The 16,729-nt window shown below is 50.8% G+C and overlaps 7 protein-coding genes across 7 annotated transcripts; 4 read left to right on the forward strand and 3 right to left on the reverse strand.

Annotated features, from left to right (window-relative positions):
• Positions 1-29: 29 nt before the first annotated feature.
• Positions 30-853, reverse strand: BO88DRAFT_449364 (v-SNARE protein VTI1; the record flags this gene model as incomplete). The annotated part of the gene is made up of 3 exons (XM_025710492.1): positions 30-117; positions 200-606; positions 674-853. The coding sequence occupies 3 exons, from the start codon at positions 851-853 to the stop codon at positions 30-32; spliced, it is 675 nt and encodes a 224-aa protein (XP_025567285.1).
• A 1,202-nt stretch (positions 854-2,055) lies between these two features.
• Positions 2,056-3,741, forward strand: BO88DRAFT_329917 (uncharacterized protein; the record flags this gene model as incomplete). Its single annotated transcript, XM_025702615.1, has 3 exons — positions 2,056-2,269; positions 2,322-3,052; positions 3,103-3,741. 3 exons carry the CDS (start codon positions 2,056-2,058, stop codon positions 3,739-3,741), a joined length of 1,584 nt encoding a protein of 527 aa, XP_025567286.1.
• Positions 3,742-3,852: 111 nt separating this feature from the next.
• rvb1 (RuvB family ATP-dependent DNA helicase pontin) lies at positions 3,853-5,815 on the reverse strand. The gene is made up of 4 exons (XM_025705757.1): positions 5,513-5,815; positions 5,212-5,431; positions 4,606-5,153; positions 3,853-4,544 (listed from the first exon to the last, which is right to left on the reverse strand). Exons 2-4 carry the CDS (start codon positions 5,390-5,392, stop codon positions 4,080-4,082), a joined length of 1,194 nt encoding a protein of 397 aa, XP_025567287.1. The 5' UTR covers positions 5,393-5,431; positions 5,513-5,815; the 3' UTR covers positions 3,853-4,079.
• A 135-nt stretch (positions 5,816-5,950) lies between these two features.
• Positions 5,951-6,947, forward strand: BO88DRAFT_401112 (mitochondrial 54S ribosomal protein bL28m). Its single transcript, XM_025705758.1, has one exon. It carries the CDS (start codon positions 6,045-6,047, stop codon positions 6,681-6,683), a length of 639 nt encoding a protein of 212 aa, XP_025567288.1. The 5' UTR covers positions 5,951-6,044; the 3' UTR covers positions 6,684-6,947.
• Positions 6,948-7,235: 288 nt separating this feature from the next.
• On the forward strand, positions 7,236-8,975 carry BO88DRAFT_401113 (putative alpha-1,6-mannosyltransferase subunit). Its single transcript, XM_025705759.1, has 3 exons — positions 7,236-7,811; positions 7,882-8,315; positions 8,491-8,975. The coding sequence occupies exons 1-3, from the start codon at positions 7,520-7,522 to the stop codon at positions 8,719-8,721; spliced, it is 957 nt and encodes a 318-aa protein (XP_025567289.1). The 5' UTR covers positions 7,236-7,519; the 3' UTR covers positions 8,722-8,975.
• On the reverse strand, positions 8,972-10,582 carry BO88DRAFT_379989 (trans-2-enoyl-CoA reductase (NADPH) TSC13). Its single transcript, XM_025704508.1, has 3 exons — positions 10,348-10,582; positions 10,044-10,259; positions 8,972-9,982 (listed from the first exon to the last, which is right to left on the reverse strand). Exons 1-3 carry the CDS (start codon positions 10,379-10,381, stop codon positions 9,303-9,305), a joined length of 930 nt encoding a protein of 309 aa, XP_025567290.1. The 5' UTR covers positions 10,382-10,582; the 3' UTR covers positions 8,972-9,302.
• A 2,085-nt stretch (positions 10,583-12,667) lies between these two features.
• BO88DRAFT_379992 (peroxidase/cytochrome P450 family protein) lies at positions 12,668-16,616 on the forward strand. The gene is made up of 8 exons (XM_025704509.1): positions 12,668-12,703; positions 12,841-13,159; positions 13,214-13,311; positions 13,363-13,411; positions 13,466-13,658; positions 13,719-15,897; positions 15,979-16,105; positions 16,185-16,616. The coding sequence occupies exons 2-8, from the start codon at positions 12,893-12,895 to the stop codon at positions 16,512-16,514; spliced, it is 3,243 nt and encodes a 1,080-aa protein (XP_025567291.1). The 5' UTR covers positions 12,668-12,703; positions 12,841-12,892; the 3' UTR covers positions 16,515-16,616.
• Positions 16,617-16,729: the final 113 nt, after the last annotated feature.

Genomic DNA, 16,729 nt, shown 5'->3' on the forward strand with positions numbered 1-16,729 from the left:
ACCGGTAATAACGCCTTCCAAACCCACGCTCAATGGAACTTGCTGTAGATAACGGCGAAAATCAACAAGATCAAGACAGTGATGATTGCGATTGTGATCAACCGATTCGTAGCCATCCTAGAAGACAGTAAGCATTTGGGCATCAAGCGGCTGTGACAAGCAGTGAAGCAAATGTCTTTGAGAACTAGGGGGACAGTACCTACGGGCCATGCCCCTTAGTGTCTTGATACTGGTGTCCACATATCCTTCGCTCTCGAGCAGTCGACCCCGCGCATTCATAATCGTCTCGCGCTGCTGGTTCAAGTCGGCCAAGGTGTTGCGACCAATATCCTCCGTTTCGAGGGCGATGCGCTGACTCTCCTGGAGCCGGGCGGAACTGCGCTCCAACCGCTCCGTACCAGACAGGAGCTGTTGTCTTTGTTCCAGATGTTCGTCCTGCGGATCATCTGTGTAGCGGTCGCCGAAGAGCGCCTTGCGGTCATCGGAGAGAGACCTCAACTTGCGCTTTGCCTCGTCGATATCGGTAGCGTAGTTTCGAACGCGCGTGTTGATCTTCGATCGTGCTGCTGAGGGGATATTCTGTTTCTCCATGCGCATTTGATCTAGCTGTTTTCCCGCTTGTTAGTGGGGAATTGACGCGGAATGCGCTTTTTGACAAGCTAGTCGAACATACCAGTTCCGTGGCTTCATCCAGGGCTCTCTCGGCTTGCCTGATTGCTGACTTTCGTTGTTCACCGCTTGACTCGGCGATTTGGTCCAACTTCTGATTCAAATCGGCTTGTACCAGCTTTAGCTCGGTCTCGTAGCTGCTGAAGAGCTCCGAGCCGGCATCGGTGTCCAACGGGTTCGACATTATGATATTAGATGGGGGGTTTGCGTAGGTTGAAGAGTCTTTCGTTATGTTGCACAGCCGATCGAGACCGAATTAATCAGTGGATAGGGGTTGCGGATCCAAGTAAGTGGAGAGAATAGTACGGAGTAGCCACCTTATCTTCCGTGGTGGCTGGCGGCGCCCGTGCTGCTCCGGGAAAGAGATTGGGACAATCAACGGAGTGAACGACACGGTCTATGAGAGAATGAACCAGAATCAGCTCGAAAAAGAAAAACCAGTATATCCTAAGGACAGACAGAGATGCAGCTGGATGGAAAGCAGATAGGATAGGCAGATGCATGGAGAGAGACAACTGGCTGGCCTGCGGCGATGACAGGAACGGCGACGGGCACACGTGATCGGCGACCGAGGCAGAGGGATCCGGCTGACGTCGTCGGGCTCAACGGCCGTTAAACCAGACTAACTTATTAGTCTAATTGTTGTTGCATCGCATCTGGCGCCAAGTTCGACCAACAGATCCATTGTATGGATTCCATCCATCGTGCCGTTGAATGCCCCTCCCCCAATCCAGGGTCCCAGCGCTCACCCTCGCTTGTGGAAGGCTAACATTATGGTTGGCTTGTTCCTTTCCATTCCTTCGAGGAGAATGGTCCCCTGACTCGTGGTCAATTAACTTCTCTAGGATTCGCCCCCCTCATTATTTCCGTCTCAGATCGGTGGAGCTTCCTCCTCGACTCATATAATGGGCCTATTTCCTTAGGCCCCCTCACTAGTGACAAGTCACATATTTACCCCAGTTTTCGGTTGTGCTCTCTTTTCGGTAGATCTTCCTTAATCTCAAGGAACATTCCTTGAATACTTCGACTGAGCCGCCCTAGCTGTGTCTGTCATCTGATGCGATCACATTTGGCCGCCACATGAGGACAAGAGCGCGTAGCAGGTTGGGATCTGAGCGCACATGGTCGTCTTGATAAACCTGTCGTCACCCTGTCTTCGATCTTCCTGTGAGACTGTTCTGCTACTTTACCACATCAATGTCCCCTATCCCAGTATCTCCGGATAGGGCAAGGAGTACTCTACAACCTTTTCAAGCTGTCTACTAGACACTGAGCCTGGTCTTGAATCAGCATTCCAGCGCCCTAAGTTCGTGCCGATATATTCTTTTCATTCTCTCCGGTTGGCCTGCTCTATGGCAAGGTTAGCCGCTAACAGCTGTTGTTTTCATGCCGCCCTTTCAGCCTGAGCGGGTTGCTGTTATAGGGGGCGGTTGCACGGGTATCACGACCACCTGGGCGTTGCAGAATTCCACCCATGACGTTCATCTATTTGAAGCCTCAGACTCTCTTGGTGGGCGCGTAACTGCCCTGCCCTTTGAGCATAATGGTCACCGAGTTGATGTCAATACAAGTTCTCCCACTTTCAATGCCGGGGCCTCTCGTTAGTGACAACTTCCCAGCCCGTATCTTTCTTGGCTAATTCACATCTTCAGCAAACCTCGTTTCGTTATTAGAACACCTTGGGATTACCAGTGTTAAGGCTCCGTTCTCCTTTGGGGCTACGGATGGGATTGACAGTTTCCAATGGTGTGGTAGCATACTGAAAAGCATTCTTCTTCGTCCATGGCAACTTTGCAACTTAGAGACCTATCGCATACTGTGCGATGCCATTTGGCTGAAATTCATGGCCGTGGATGTACTCGATCCCGGCTTTGAGGCTTGTAAACCCACGGATCCCCAGTCGTTATCCACGCATGAGTACCTCGCAGGCGAAGAGTACTCCAATACCTTCATCGAGAACTACCTAGCCCCACTGCTGTCCATTCTGTGGAGCACGAATGCGGGGAAGTTCCTGCCACGGGTTCCTGCGAAAGCCCTCGTCCAGGCCCTGTATCATCACCAGCTGCTGAAGCCTCGTCAAGCCTTGCCAAACTGGCGTCGTATCGGACCAGGAGTGAGCCAGTTCATCCAGACCATGACCAAAAGCTTCCCATCCTCGAAGGTTCATCTCAAGACTAGAGTAACGGAGATTGTTCAGTATGGAAAGAAGTACGGTATCATGACATCTGCAGGCGAAGAACTGTTCTTCAACCATATCATCTTCGCCGTCAACGGCCAGGAGACCATCAAGATACTGGGATCGCTCGCAAATGAGCAAGAAAAAGAGATCATCCGAAGTTTAGTTTCGACTAGGAACATTTCTGTTCTACATTCTGATCCTCTGGTACGTCCCATCTACTTCCCTTATCTATGGCCTACTAACCTACAAACCAGCTCATGCCCAACGTCGAGGATCCCGGTCCCGCCTGCAACTACATCCTAGGCCCCAGCAACCAAGACTGGCAAACCCAACCAAGCACCACCACATCTCACATCTCCAGCCTCAGCTACATCGCCAACTTCCTCGACAGCATCCCATCCCACCTCTTCGGCCCCATATACATCACCCTAAACCCCTTCACCCCACCGCACCCAAGCCACGTGCAAGGCGTATGGGAGTTCACCGACCCGGAGCCAAGTACCCAGACCCTGATAGCACAACATCATCTCCCCACCATGCAGAACAAACGTGGTCTAAGTTACGGTTTCTGCTGGACAGGACGCGGACACTTAGAAGATGCCATCACGGCTGGTCTCAAGATCGCCATCCAGGATTTAGGCGCCGAGGCCCCGTTCCACGTGCAATTCCACCAGGATCCATTGGAGGCGGCTGCATCAGGGCCTCCTCCGAGCCTCGGCCTGAGAGATAATGTGGTCCGGACGATCATTCGTTTGATTCATGTTTATGTTCTTATTCTGAGATTTGTTTTGGTCCTGTTGAGGGCTTTGCCGGGTGTGGCTGGGAAGGCGAAGACGAGGTTTAGACCGGTGTGCCATACCAGTACTGCCGGTGGTAAGAAGAAGAGGTCTTGATGATGTTTATATTCTTATACTTCTGTTTATCTTTTAGAGTGAAGATTCCCTGGACGTTTTATTTTATGGATACTACTAGACAAGGAATATTACAAACTTGTTTCTGGAGGTTGAAAATAGAATCCCTAATACTAGTAGTTGACATTAACGTAAAATAGCTCATTCATAACAGAAAAAGCAATCGCTCTTCCCGGTTTAGTTAGGAAATATAATAAGACCTGCAGACATGGTATACATATTGCTTTCTTGTATGTGTTTGTTTCTTTCGGTTGTTTTCTCTTCACACCCCGTCTTGCCTGTTCTCCAAAAATCCAGCCAAGTGGTATGTCACTTCCCGTTTATTTGAGGTACTTCTCACTATCCTGGTTCACGATCGTGGCGCTCCTCCGCGCATCAAGGAACAGGTCTTCGCACTCTGCCACGTCGGCTTCCTCGATGCCGCCTGGGCGTCCATTTACCTTGGCAAGGATGCTAGCCGGGGTAAGTAATTGCAGGGCATACCGCAAGCTGACCTTGCTGCCGTGCTCGGCGACCTTGTCCAGGGCGGGGTCGGTGATACTGAGGCCTTCCGTCTTGGCGCGCAGGCGAATGATGGTCTTGATCTCATCGGGAGAGTAAGGGTGGGTGGGGATGATAAGGAGACGAGCGAGAAGGTCGGGAGGGATGCCGTGGGCGGCGGAGATGTCGTCGGTGCCGCGGATGACAGTGTTGCCGCGGTTGGAGGCAAGGATGACAATGGGGGAGATAGAGGACTCGAGGGCCCGGTTGAGGTATGTGAAGCATTCGATGTCGAGCATGTGAACCTAGGAGTGGGGGTTAGCAATTGATTGTAAGGTAAGGCACTCAAGACCTAAGATGATTCACCTCGTCGATGAAGAGGACACCGGGAACGAGCTCCGCAACGCCCTGGTCGATGTAGCGGTTGACGACCTTGTTGATCTCCTGGCGCAACTTCTCCGTAATCTCGGTCTTCTTGGGCTTCATGAGCTGACCCATCATGCTCATTACATCCTGTCCACCCTGGGGCCGGGCATTGGCCATGTCCAGATCGTGCAGTGTCACATCCTGGACGATTTCCTTCTTCTTGTGGACCTCTCCCTTCGGTACGGGCACGTATTCCTCAGCTTCAAGATCGAACTCGGTGGCGTAGGCGTCGGACCGTCCGACACGCTTGCAGGCTCCAGTATTCGCTTCGATGTAAATGACGTCTCCCACGGTGACACGCTCCTTTTGGATGGCCTCGTAGATGCTGGGGTCCAGGCGCAGCTTCTTGGTACCCTTGGCGGACTTCAGACCGATGATGAGATGGCTGATCGTGCGTCCGTATCCTCCCAGAGGGTTCTCCGTCTCTTCGGGGGTGAGTTCCGTCACTTCACCTTCGTATACTTCCTTCGTTTCGCGAACACGGAGACCTATCGATGCATTAGAGTCTATTGGGTTGTTCGCGTCAGAATGGCATAGATCGCGTACCGATTGCCCTCCGGAAGTTCTCCATGAGCGCCTCTGTTTTCTTGACCTCAGCAGAGTAAATCTCACTACCAACAATCGGACAGAACGGGACTTTGGTTCCCAGCTCCTGCGACACGGCGAGGGCCAGGGCAGTCTTTCCAGTTCCGGGTCCACCAGCCAGGAGGACAGCCCGACCGGCCATCTTCTTCGCCTTGATCAAGTCAACAACGACACCGCATGCCTGTTTTATCAATCCTTCCGGTTAGTACAAGGCTCATGGGCTTGGAAAGTGAGGGATCTAGGCGGCAATGTTGTCGCGTACCTCACGGGCAGTTGCCTGTCCAACGAAACCATCTCCTGAAGCCTCCGCGGTGCCATCTTGTCGTAGACCAAGACCCTTGATATGCGTGTGGGCTGCGGTTCTGTTCTCGCGCGAGTTGCCCTTCACTTCACTGATTTGGACCATGGTGAAGGGATTGCGACCTCACTCGGAAGCCACAGATATGCGATCGTGGTGGGGTAGAAAGTTCCGGTAAGGAGGAAGGCACACGAGAAGTAGGAAGAGCTGACAGAATCAGGAAAAGCTAGAGATGATGAAAGGGAAGATGAGTCTGGATGCAGCTGCTTCTGGCCGAAATTCAAGCGCAGCTGGGGAGGATCGATCAATGATAGCCGGCCGTGGCCAAGGCGGTCAGCCGCGACCCCCAAATTCTTTCACCATCCGGTGCTGGACGGTCCACGCCTATCTCCAACTATCTCGTCCGCTCTTGCTGTGCTCTGCCGGCGCCTGTTCTTCTTCTTCCCGACCGATTCCCTGTCATGGTCGACTGCCTCTCGACCTTTTGATCTACACAATGGCGGGTTTACAGACTCGTTCGACCATGTCCCTTCCGTTCTCCCTCTCTGCGGCTTTTCGCAACCTTTCCGTCACGACCTCCAAACGTTCCTTCTCCACGACATTGGCGGCACAGAAGACGAAACAATTGCCGGATTACATCCCTCCTTACCCCTACGGCCCGAACTATGTCTTCAAGCAGTCCAACTCCGGTCTTTACGGAGGCGCGATGATCCAATTCGGAAACAAGATCTCACAAGGCCGCAACGAGGGCAAGACCCGCCGATTCTGGAAGCCCAACGTTCGTCGGAAGAAGCTCTACAGCGAAGCACTCGAAAAGGATCTTTTCATCAAGGTCACGCGCAAGGCGCTGCGCACGATCCGGAAGGCCGGTGGCCTCGACAACTACCTTCTGAGCGACCGCCCGGGCCGCATCAGGGAGATGGGTATCTTTGGATGGGAGTTGCGGTGGCAGATCATGCAGACACCGAAGATTCAAGAGAGATTCCGGGAGGAGCGGAAAAAGCTTGGTATGCCCGAACCGCCTACGTTCGAGGAGTGGGTGAAGCAGAAGGAGGACGAGATCAAGGCGCAGGTGGAGGCGGAGACGAATATCAAGGAGATCACGAAGCCAACGTACAACGAGAAACAATACTAGAAGACCTACAGGGCAAGTCTCTAGTAAATTCGATTTGGGACGGTCAATTTCGGTTGATTATCTGGTGACCAACGGATGGGCGTCTGTTGTATTATTATTTCTCTGGTCATGGTCGACAGCGTCTGCATACCGCTTTCATATATCTCGGATGGTGAAAAAGACGACTGTACAGCTGCTATTTAGATCTTGCATGGACTGCTTGGATTTGCGTGATTCGCTCTTCAGTGTATTTATATGTTACCAATGCGATTTGAATTAATTGACCTTGGTGTGCACATGGCGTTGAAGGGACTAATGCAGTTATACTACCTGCAGATTAGCCCTCGACGTGGTAATTTTACATGGACCAATAACCGTCCTTACATTTACACTGATCTAACACCGCGTCAGAAGGCTACCATTGGCCCTGGAAGCTACTTTGTAGTTTGGGATGCAATACATCAGCAGGAACATGTGCGGGATCCCATATGCCCAAATGGGAAGACACCGTATCTATACATAGACATCAAACAACCACAACCTTACTTCATAATGAGCCAACCATTAATAATCATCGTCGCTGGCCTTGGAATGTCTCAATAATAGCCAATCTGCAAGGTCATCGGCTTTGTCCCTGGAATGCTACGATCTTTCGGACCAACAAAGATCCGCGGGCGCATTTCCGGATCCGGCAGATGAGCCCGTGAAGCCGGATCAGTTACAAGCAATTGATGCTGCCTCCGCTCCAAGCTCATACTACGTGCTAGAATGTCCTGATCTATCGGAGCTGCAATTGACTATCTTTACATCTTTTACAGTCGCCCAGCATCTACTCGCTGGGGACGAATATACCCATCATGCAATTCGCCCTGCCTCCGCGGAGGACTCCGATAACCCCTCCGTACGCTCGCTCGTCGCGAATCTCACTCCAGCGCAGGAAACAGCTCAAAGCAGTGGCCATCCTGGGCTTTTCCCTGCTCACCGTCTTCTTTCTTCTCTCCCAGTTCTTCTACACAAGTACAGGGGCCCCCGCCGTACCAGCAGGAACATCCAGCATCGTCGTCGTCACCGTTCTAGACCGGACGGCTTGGAGTAACGAGTACATCCAGAAGATCGTCAAGAACAGAGAGGACTATGCTAAGCGACATGGTAAGGCGACAATAACCCAGTCACCTCCCTCGTGTTGAGTAACTCCAAATGTCTCACAATTGCGATCCAGGCTATACGAACTTCTTCGCCAACGTGTCCGACTACGAAACCGTCCTCGATAACGCCCCGAAGTCCTGGGCCGTCCTTCCAGCCCTCCGTCACGCGATGGCCTCCAACCCGTACTCAAAGTACTTCTTCCACCTAGACGCTCATGCCCTAATAATGAACCCGGGAAAATCACTTGAATCGCACGTCCTCGACAACGACCGTCTCGAATCCCTCATGCTCAAGGACGTCTCCGTCGTGCCTCCCGATAGCATCATCAAGACATTCTCGCATCTACAACCCCGAGATGTCGATCTCATCATGACCACTGATGCGGAGGATTTGAGCTCCGGTAGCTTCCTCCTTCGACAGGGCGACTTTGCCAAATACTTCCTCGACTTCTGGTTCGACCCTCTGTACATTAGCTATAACTTTGCGAAGGCCGAGACCCACGTTCTGGTAAGTGAGAAGACAAATTACGTTTCTTCCGTCTTTAGCTTTTTTTCATTATGCATCGTACACCTCTAGTATGATGCTCGCTTTATAAAATTCTGTTGCTTTTTTTATCTTTCCTCGCTATTTTATTTACTTTTTTACCGTGTCACCAGACTAAGTAACTAACCCACGTCATCAGGATCACATTGTGCAATGGCACCCGACCATCTTGGCCAGATTGGCTCTGGTTCCACAGCGGACCATCAATTCCTACAGCAAAGATTCCAACGGAGCTTCCGTGGACGGTGTCTATAAGGATGGTGACTTCGTCATTCGATTCCTTGGCTGTGACACCGACACGAAGCGGAGTTGCGAGAAGGAAATGGAGCCGTATTATCGGCTTTGGGCAGGGAAGATGAAGAACGAGTAACCTCGTTCTTCTTTCTCTTTCTTTCTCTTTCTGTCTTCTTATTTTCGCTTTTCGAATGTAATGTCCACCGTTGCTTTTGGGTGGAGTTTGGGTATGATTTTGATTTTCCCATTGGTGTTGGGAGTTTTGTTTGAACAAATTGTCTTCGGACCTCTGGTGCTGTGATATTAATCCCATAGAGAAGCGAGCGCATTCATTCCGATGCTACATGAGTTACCTACTACTCCATACCTCGCAATCCAATAGCATTATTGCTTCAAATTAAAAATGATTATTATTCGTCCACGTCAATAACTAGAACCCTCCGCATAACTCTCGTAAAATAAACTAACAACCGGACTATAATCTATCATAATAGGTTACACATGGAAGGACAAAACTGTCATGCAGAGAATAAACTCCGCCGTAATCTTCTCGGATGTCGAGAACCATTCATATCTCACCACACCTTAACCCCGAACGCAGTCGAGGTCCATGCAAGGTCCCGGGTAAAACTTGGCCAATGCCAAGACAAATGTATGCGAGGCTGACAACCTCGCACATTACGCATAGTACTTTTACTCAAAGCAACATGCTCTTGTCTAGTACAGACCAGGCAGGATAACATAGCGCTTGCGCTTGTACTTGTCACCGAACTCCTTGCGGTAGCGGCGCTCCTTCTTCTTGGCCCAGAGAGCCATCTGCACGGTACCGACGACAATGAAGAACAGGACACTCCAGCTCATTCCGCTCAGCAGGTAGATACCCACCCAGCTGACAACCTCAAAGAAGTAGTTGGGGCAGGTGACAACGTTGAAGCCAAATCCGGAGGGAATGCCTCTCTCCGTGGTACCGGGACGGCGCAGGTCGCGTAGCACAAGGTGAGCGTTTAGGTTCGCAAGCTCGCCGAAAATGAACAATGCCAGGCCGCTGTAGAGGAGGAAAGAGTCCTGGATGGTGGCGGCGGGGGAATCGGGGCGGAAGACCCAGTAGGCGATGTTAAGGCCGGCTAGGACCCAGTAGTGGCCGCTGTTCTTGACGATGTTGCGCGCGGGCATGGTGGCATTGCTGAAACGGTGGACGAAGACGGTTTCGTATTCGCGCTTGATGAAGTGGATGGTCAGGAGGGCGCAGACCAGGAGCTGGAACTGCGATGGGTCGGGAAGTGGCTTGTCGAAGTTAAAGTAGACATATGGGCGGAGAGGGAAGAGGAAGAGAGCCGGGATGAAGAGCGGTCCGAGGTATTCGATAATGTAGACGGTGCGCCATCCAAGTTGGGGGCCTGAAGATTATGGGGATTGTTAGTGAGTGAGTGGGGATATGGCGATAGCGTATCTACTAACCGAGATCTTTGACGTGCAAGACGCTCTTTTCCTTGAGACCGACTCCGTCGACAGTTGAGTCCTTGGAGTTGGGGACTACAGTGCGATCGCTACCCTTGGTGATCCGGAGACGGTGGATGGAGAAGCCCGAGGCTTCCGCGAGCTTGTTGTAGATTTCGGCGGTTGAGGCATTGGAGGACACCTGAACCTGCTTGGGGAGCTTCTTGATGGGTTTGCCTAGAGAATGGAGAGCCAATGTCAGTTCGGTTCGGACATATCAATTGACCTTGACTGGAGGGGAGATGATGGTGGCCAGGAAACTTACCCCGGGGCTCAACAACTAGAGTCAGGGACGCCATTGGGATTGGGCTGAAGACACGCAAGCTCGTAACGACCCGGCAGGCACAGAGGATGTTATCTGAGGATTATGCCACGTGAGCTGAGGTAAGAGCACAGTGCCAGGGTTCGTATACGAGGAAGATGATATTGATGGCGCAGGTGTACCCTGTTATCGGAAGCGGCAGACTTGTTGAGAAGTTGCTCAGCAAAATGCGGCTAGTCAAGAGGCCATTGCGGACTAGTGAGCTGCTTAGTGTATCCAGACTAGTAGTAATACACCACTAAGACCCCCAGGCATTCCTTCCTCGGCCCGCGAAGCATCACGTGGGACGATCTGCCGGGGTCCAAACTTTTGGTTGCTGAACTACTCCGTACTCTCGGTACTCTTGCAAGTTGCAAAATATGGGTATGCTTTTTGTTTCCTAGTGCTATCTGCGTACTTCAGGGACAACCAAGTCCAAGCCGGTACTTCTCCCGTCACAGTAACGCTGACAGAAAGTCCTCACAGGCCCTTCTCTGTTCTTACATATCTTACCAAGTATATTGGTTTTGTTATTTTTTGCTTTTCCCATACTTCCTTTGTGCTTATTATTTTTTCCCTTCCCGCTACAATGTGCTATCTTCTTACTGCATCTCACATGGGCCTGCTGTTACAGAGCATTTGACATATCAGCAATCCAAGAATTATGCCATTCGCCGATTGAGTGGATCCCACCGCATTATTCTATGTTTCTATTTTCTTTCTTGGGTGCGTGTTGTTACTACTTTCACAGTAGTATACACTTATATGTCGGAACAATCTTGACTTGGGGGCCATTGCAATTAATGAAGTATTACCGGTAATGAAATTCAAACAGAAGGAGATGGTGTAATTGGAGACATCAGAAATTAATCAAGACTGAAAATTATGGACGCCATTGTCACGTATCAGCAAGTCAGCCAAACATATGCGCCCGCTACGATTGTCCTGATTGTCAAGGTCACTTACCGGGGCTGGCTAGACCTTGATAGAGTAGCGTTCAGCTTCATCCGACAGCGAGTAAATAGTGGCGCCTTAGTCCCAGTCAGCCAGCCTTTCCTCACCTTTTGCCCCCGCCCATTTAGCACCTCCGTCTTTAGCTCGGTGCTAGCGGCATACCTTCATCTACTACTCCGTAGACTACCCCGTACCAAGCAGCAGCCCAGCCCACTCATTTTGACAGCAACTCACTTACCACTCACCACATCCCAAGCCAGACCATCCATGCAGTTCGTGCTGGCCACTAAGTAGATACTATCTACTAGTACCCACTGACATCGGTGGGAATGAAAGGGAGGTGCTCTGATAGGATCTCTCTATACTCTAAGATCCCTTCCCCTCCAATCCCCGAATGGACCGTATTGTCAACCATTACCCGATGAAGTACAAGTAACCCCGACCAGGTGTCAAGGGCACCTCGCAAACTTTGGATCGAGCACAGGTCCCCGAGAGAACGCAATGGTAATGAATAGGAGAGTGGGGAATAATAATACAGTGCGCTGGATTTGCAAGATCTTCTGGCATTCTTTTTCAGCTCCTCCCACCCGCCTTCGCTAACTTGAAGCTCCAGCCGCAGATCGACCGGGTTTTTGCCCGGCTGAAATTGAAGAGTCCCCGCCAGTCTGGTTTGTCGGGGTCTGCCACTGCCAGGGCCACCCGTCCATCCAATGCCTCACGATACGGTCCATCCATGACTATCCCTCGTATCTTCTTCGGCTGCGCACGCCATACGTCTTGTCTACAGTGTGGATAAGGCCACCCATCGAGAGTTTGGTGCTAAGGCACGTTCGATCATAGTCCGCATCCACCTGTTAGCCTTGCATACGGTGTGAACTGCGCCCAGGTCATGTCTCATGCACACGAATCAGAAGTCTCTCTGGCTCGCCTGTCACGTCCAATGGGGTATTTCTCGTTACGGACAGGACGCCCAGTGTCTGCTATCGCTCCGTGGACATTTAGTTAGTATTAATCATTCGCTTCGGGGTTGCCGACTCGGCTGTTCCTCTCTTCGGCCGCTGCTATGACGCTGACAAGTCCCTATAAAGACCGTTTCTCTGGATATCTTTCCTTGCTTAATCTCCCCCCAACTTTTTCATGCGCATTCTCGCATTGATTCCTCTGCTTCATACTATATACCTCAACTCCCATAACCAAGGGGATTACTTCATTAATTTTTGTCTATACCGATACCCTTCTTGTTTACCTAACTGAGTTCGACTTTCCCCGCAACTCAACGTCCTCGCCGTTCGCATTCCTTGGTAGCCGGCGCGGTTCCAGAACGTCCAGACTCCCAAGGTGAGCAACTTTTCTATGACTTCATGAGGTGGGTCTTGTTTGGGACAATCCATAGTCCTAGAATCATGAGATGAAGATCTATCGACCCCTCTTATTTCTTATTTGTAGAGTCGAGGTTAAGCATAATTGGAGCATCATGCTGATCTTGGCTTCTCGCGTATGCAGCGGCATTGTACCTCTTGAACATCGACTTGTATAATATTAGCCCTATACCGCAATGTCTGGCTCAAATAATCATTCCATTGTGAACGGCATTGGGAGCACAATTTCCCAGGTTGAAAAGGCTATTTCGGCATCCTTGCGGCCTCTACCTACGGCGACTGGAAACGGGACCTATGTCACTGAGCCCGCTCAGACGGGGATTGTCAAGGACCTCAGCCATGTCGACCTTACTGATATCGGGGCCCTGCTCGAGGTCGTTAAGGATGCTGTAACAGGTCAACCAGTCGATGATAGACATTATATAATGGAGCGAGTCATTCAGGTAAGCGCTTACTCTTGCCTTTCGAGCCAGTTGAGTCCGTCTGACCGAGTCCAGCTTGCTGCGGGGCTCCCTTCGACTTCTAAGAGTGGGAAGGACTTGACGAACACCTTCCTCAAGCAGCTCTGGAATGACCTGGAACATCCTCCGATTTCGTAAGTGTATTGTGACATGACATTCTATATGACACTAATTGAGGAATGTAGATACCTAGGCCGGGATTCTTCTTACCGCAAGGCCGATGGATCAGGAAATGTATAGTACGCCCGGAACCCTTCTGGAAGGTGTTTGTTAACTCTCCATTGACAGAACTTCCTCTGGCCTCATATTGGAGCAGCTGGTAGCCACTACGCCAGGTCTGTACGGCCAACAACTGTTCAGTCGCCTTCGCTGCCGGATCCGAGCACGCTTTTCGCGTCCCTCCTGGAAAGAAAGGAATACAAGGAGCATCCGAACAAGATATCCAGTGTCTTGTTCTACCTCGCTTCCATCATTATCCACGGTACGCATTGCATAAATCATCTTTGTTTTTACAACTTCTCCCAACTAACATGCTTTAAAGATCTGTTCCAAACGGATCGCAATGATTATACTCTGAACAAGACTTCCTCGTATTTGGATCTTTCGCCTCTCTATGGCAACAATCAAGAAGAGCAGGATCTCGTCAGGACTTTCAAGGATGGAAAACTCAAGCCGGACTGCTTTTCCAGCAAACGGGTTCTCGGTTTCCCTCCTGGCGTCGGCGTGCTTCTGCTGATGTTCAACCGCTTCCACAACTATGTTGTCGAAAATTTGGCGACTATCAATGAAGGCGGCCGGTTTACCAAGCCAGATGAGTCTGATGTCGACGCCAGCACGAGATACGACAACGATCTCTTCCAGACTGGTCGGTTGGTCACGTGTGGTCTCTACATAAACATCATCCTCAAGGACTACGTTCGGACCATATTGAATATCAACCGAACAGACAGTCTGTGGAGCTTAGATCCTCGAGCTGATATCCAGGATAGCTTGCTAGGAAGCGCCCCAGCGGAAGCCACCGGAAACCAGGTGTCTGCTGAATTTAATCTCGTCTACCGCTGGCATGCTTGCATATCCCAGCGTGACGAGAAATGGACACAGGATCTGTACAAAGATCTGTTTCCAGGAAAGGATCCCAACAATGTATCGTTACCGGAGTTTCTTAGGGGTGTGGCCAAGTGGGAAGCAAGCTTACCAGAGCAGCCCCCGGACCGTCCATTTGCTGGATTACAGCGTAATGCAGATGGCGCCTTTGATGATGACGACCTTGCAAACATGTTTGCGGATGGTGTTGAGGATTGTGCCGGTGCCTTTGGTGCCGGTAACATTCCATCGGTCTTCAGAAATATCGAGGCCCTCGGTATCTTGCAGGCGCGTTCTTGGAACTTGGCTACCCTGAACGAATTCCGCAAGTTTTTCGACCTTGCGCCCTACAAGACCTTCGAGGAAATCAATCCTGACCCATACATTGCTGCCCAGCTCAAAAACCTGTATGATGAACCTGACCTGGTGGAGATGTATCCCGGCGTTATCGTCGAGGCTACGAAAGACGCAGTAGTGCCTGGAAGCGGTTTGTGCACAAACTTCACGATATCAAGGGCCATTCTATCTGATGCGGTTTCCCTTGTCCGTGGCGACCGTTTCTATACGGTGGATTACACACCAAAGCATCTCACAAATTGGGCCTATAACGAAATACAGCCTCAGGACTCGGTTGACCAAGGGCAGGTTTTTTACAAACTGGTGCTGCGTGCGTTTCCCAATCACTTCAAAGGCGATTCAATTTACGCACACTTTCCTCTGGTCATCCCATCTGAGAACAAGAAGATCCTTGAGAAGCTCTCGGTTGCTCAGGATTACAGCTGGGGCCGGCCGAGTTATACGCCTACGCCGCAATTCATCAGCTCTAATGCGGCCTGTATTTCCGTTCTCAACGACCAAGAGGCGTTTAAGGTAACTTGGGGAAGCAAGATCGAATTCTTGATGCGCCACAACAATCACCCTTACGGCCGGGATTTCATGCTGTCGGGTGACAAGCCACCCAACGCTGCATCGCGCCGGATGATGGGCTCGGCTCTATACCGCGACAAGTGGGAGAGTGAGGTGAAGCGATTCTATGAGGATATCACCATTAAACTCCTGCGCCAGCATTCTTACAAGCTGGGCGGCACCAATCAGGTCGATATCGTCCGAGATGTCGCAAATTACGCCCAGGTCCATTTCTGCGCAAATGTATTCTCTCTGCCCCTGAAGACTGAGTCTAATCCCAGGGGCATTTTTACCGATGCAGAATTGTACGAAATATTGGCACTTGTCTTCGCCTCCATTTTCTACGATGCCGATGTTGGAACGTCATTCCAGCTGAACCACACTGCCCGCGATGTGACTCAACAGCTCGGGGATCTGACCATGGCCAATGTCGACTTTGTCAACAAGGCCGGCTTCATCGCAAACATCGTTAGCAGTCTGCACCGGCACGATGTCCTCAGTGAATACGGCGAACACATGATCCAGCGTCTGCTTCACAACAACATTCCTCCAGCCGACATTGTCTGGACACATCTGTTACCAACAGCGGGTGGCATGGTGGCAAACCAAGCTCAACTCTTCTCGCAATGCCTTGATTACTACCTGTCAGATGAAGGATCCGTTCATTTGCCCGACATTAAACGACTTGCCCAAGAAAACACATCCGAGGCTGATTCCCTACTTCTACGATAGTAAGCACTCCTGAACTCCGCAAATGCCACTAATCATATTCATTGAGTGGTTCACAAAGACATGTACTGACACATTTGCAGCTTCATGGAAGGAGCTCGGTTGCGATCGTCCGTCGGCTTGCCGCGACTGGTCGCGAAGCCTACTGTCGTTGATGACGGCGGGTCAAAGTATACTTTGAAGCCCGGCCAAAGTGTACTATGCAATCTAGTAAGTAGCGTCAAGCCTCCTACAGTGGAGAGTTCCCCGGCTTTAGCAGACATTTGCTCACCTTCTTTCTTTTTTGCAGGTCTCTGCTTCCATGGATCCACGCAGCTTTCCCGAGCCGGAGAAGGTCAAGCTTGACCGCGACATGAGCCTGTACGCCCACTTTGGGTTTGGGCCTCATCAATGCCTAGGCATGGGCATCTGTAAGCTGGCTCTCACGACAATGCTCAGGGTGGTGGGACGGCTAGACAACCTCCGGCGGGCTCCTGGGTCTCAAGGTCAACTGAAGAGGATTGCTGGACTTGGAGGAATTTCGATGTATATGACTGCAGACCAAAGCAGCTATTGGCCATTCCCATCGACCATGAAGATCCAATGGGATGGCGATCTGCCAAGTCTTGCTACGAACTAAAATTGTTGATGAATCATGGGGATGAATTGATAGTTAGCACAGGCGGGAACGACTAATGTGTATAACAGTTCTTCATTTGGTATAATAATATATTTTATTTCCAACGCACACTTTTGCATAAACATCTCAAGTAATAGTACATTGTGGGGACAACATAGTACTCCTCACCGAAACCTCTGTTGGTAGACGTCACTCATGCAACTCCCTGTTTGTCA

This window comes from Aspergillus vadensis (genome assembly GCF_003184925.1).
Source record: "Aspergillus vadensis CBS 113365 unplaced genomic scaffold BO88scaffold_2, whole genome shotgun sequence".
In the NCBI taxonomy this organism is placed as follows: Eukaryota; Fungi; Ascomycota; class Eurotiomycetes; order Eurotiales; family Aspergillaceae; genus Aspergillus; species Aspergillus vadensis.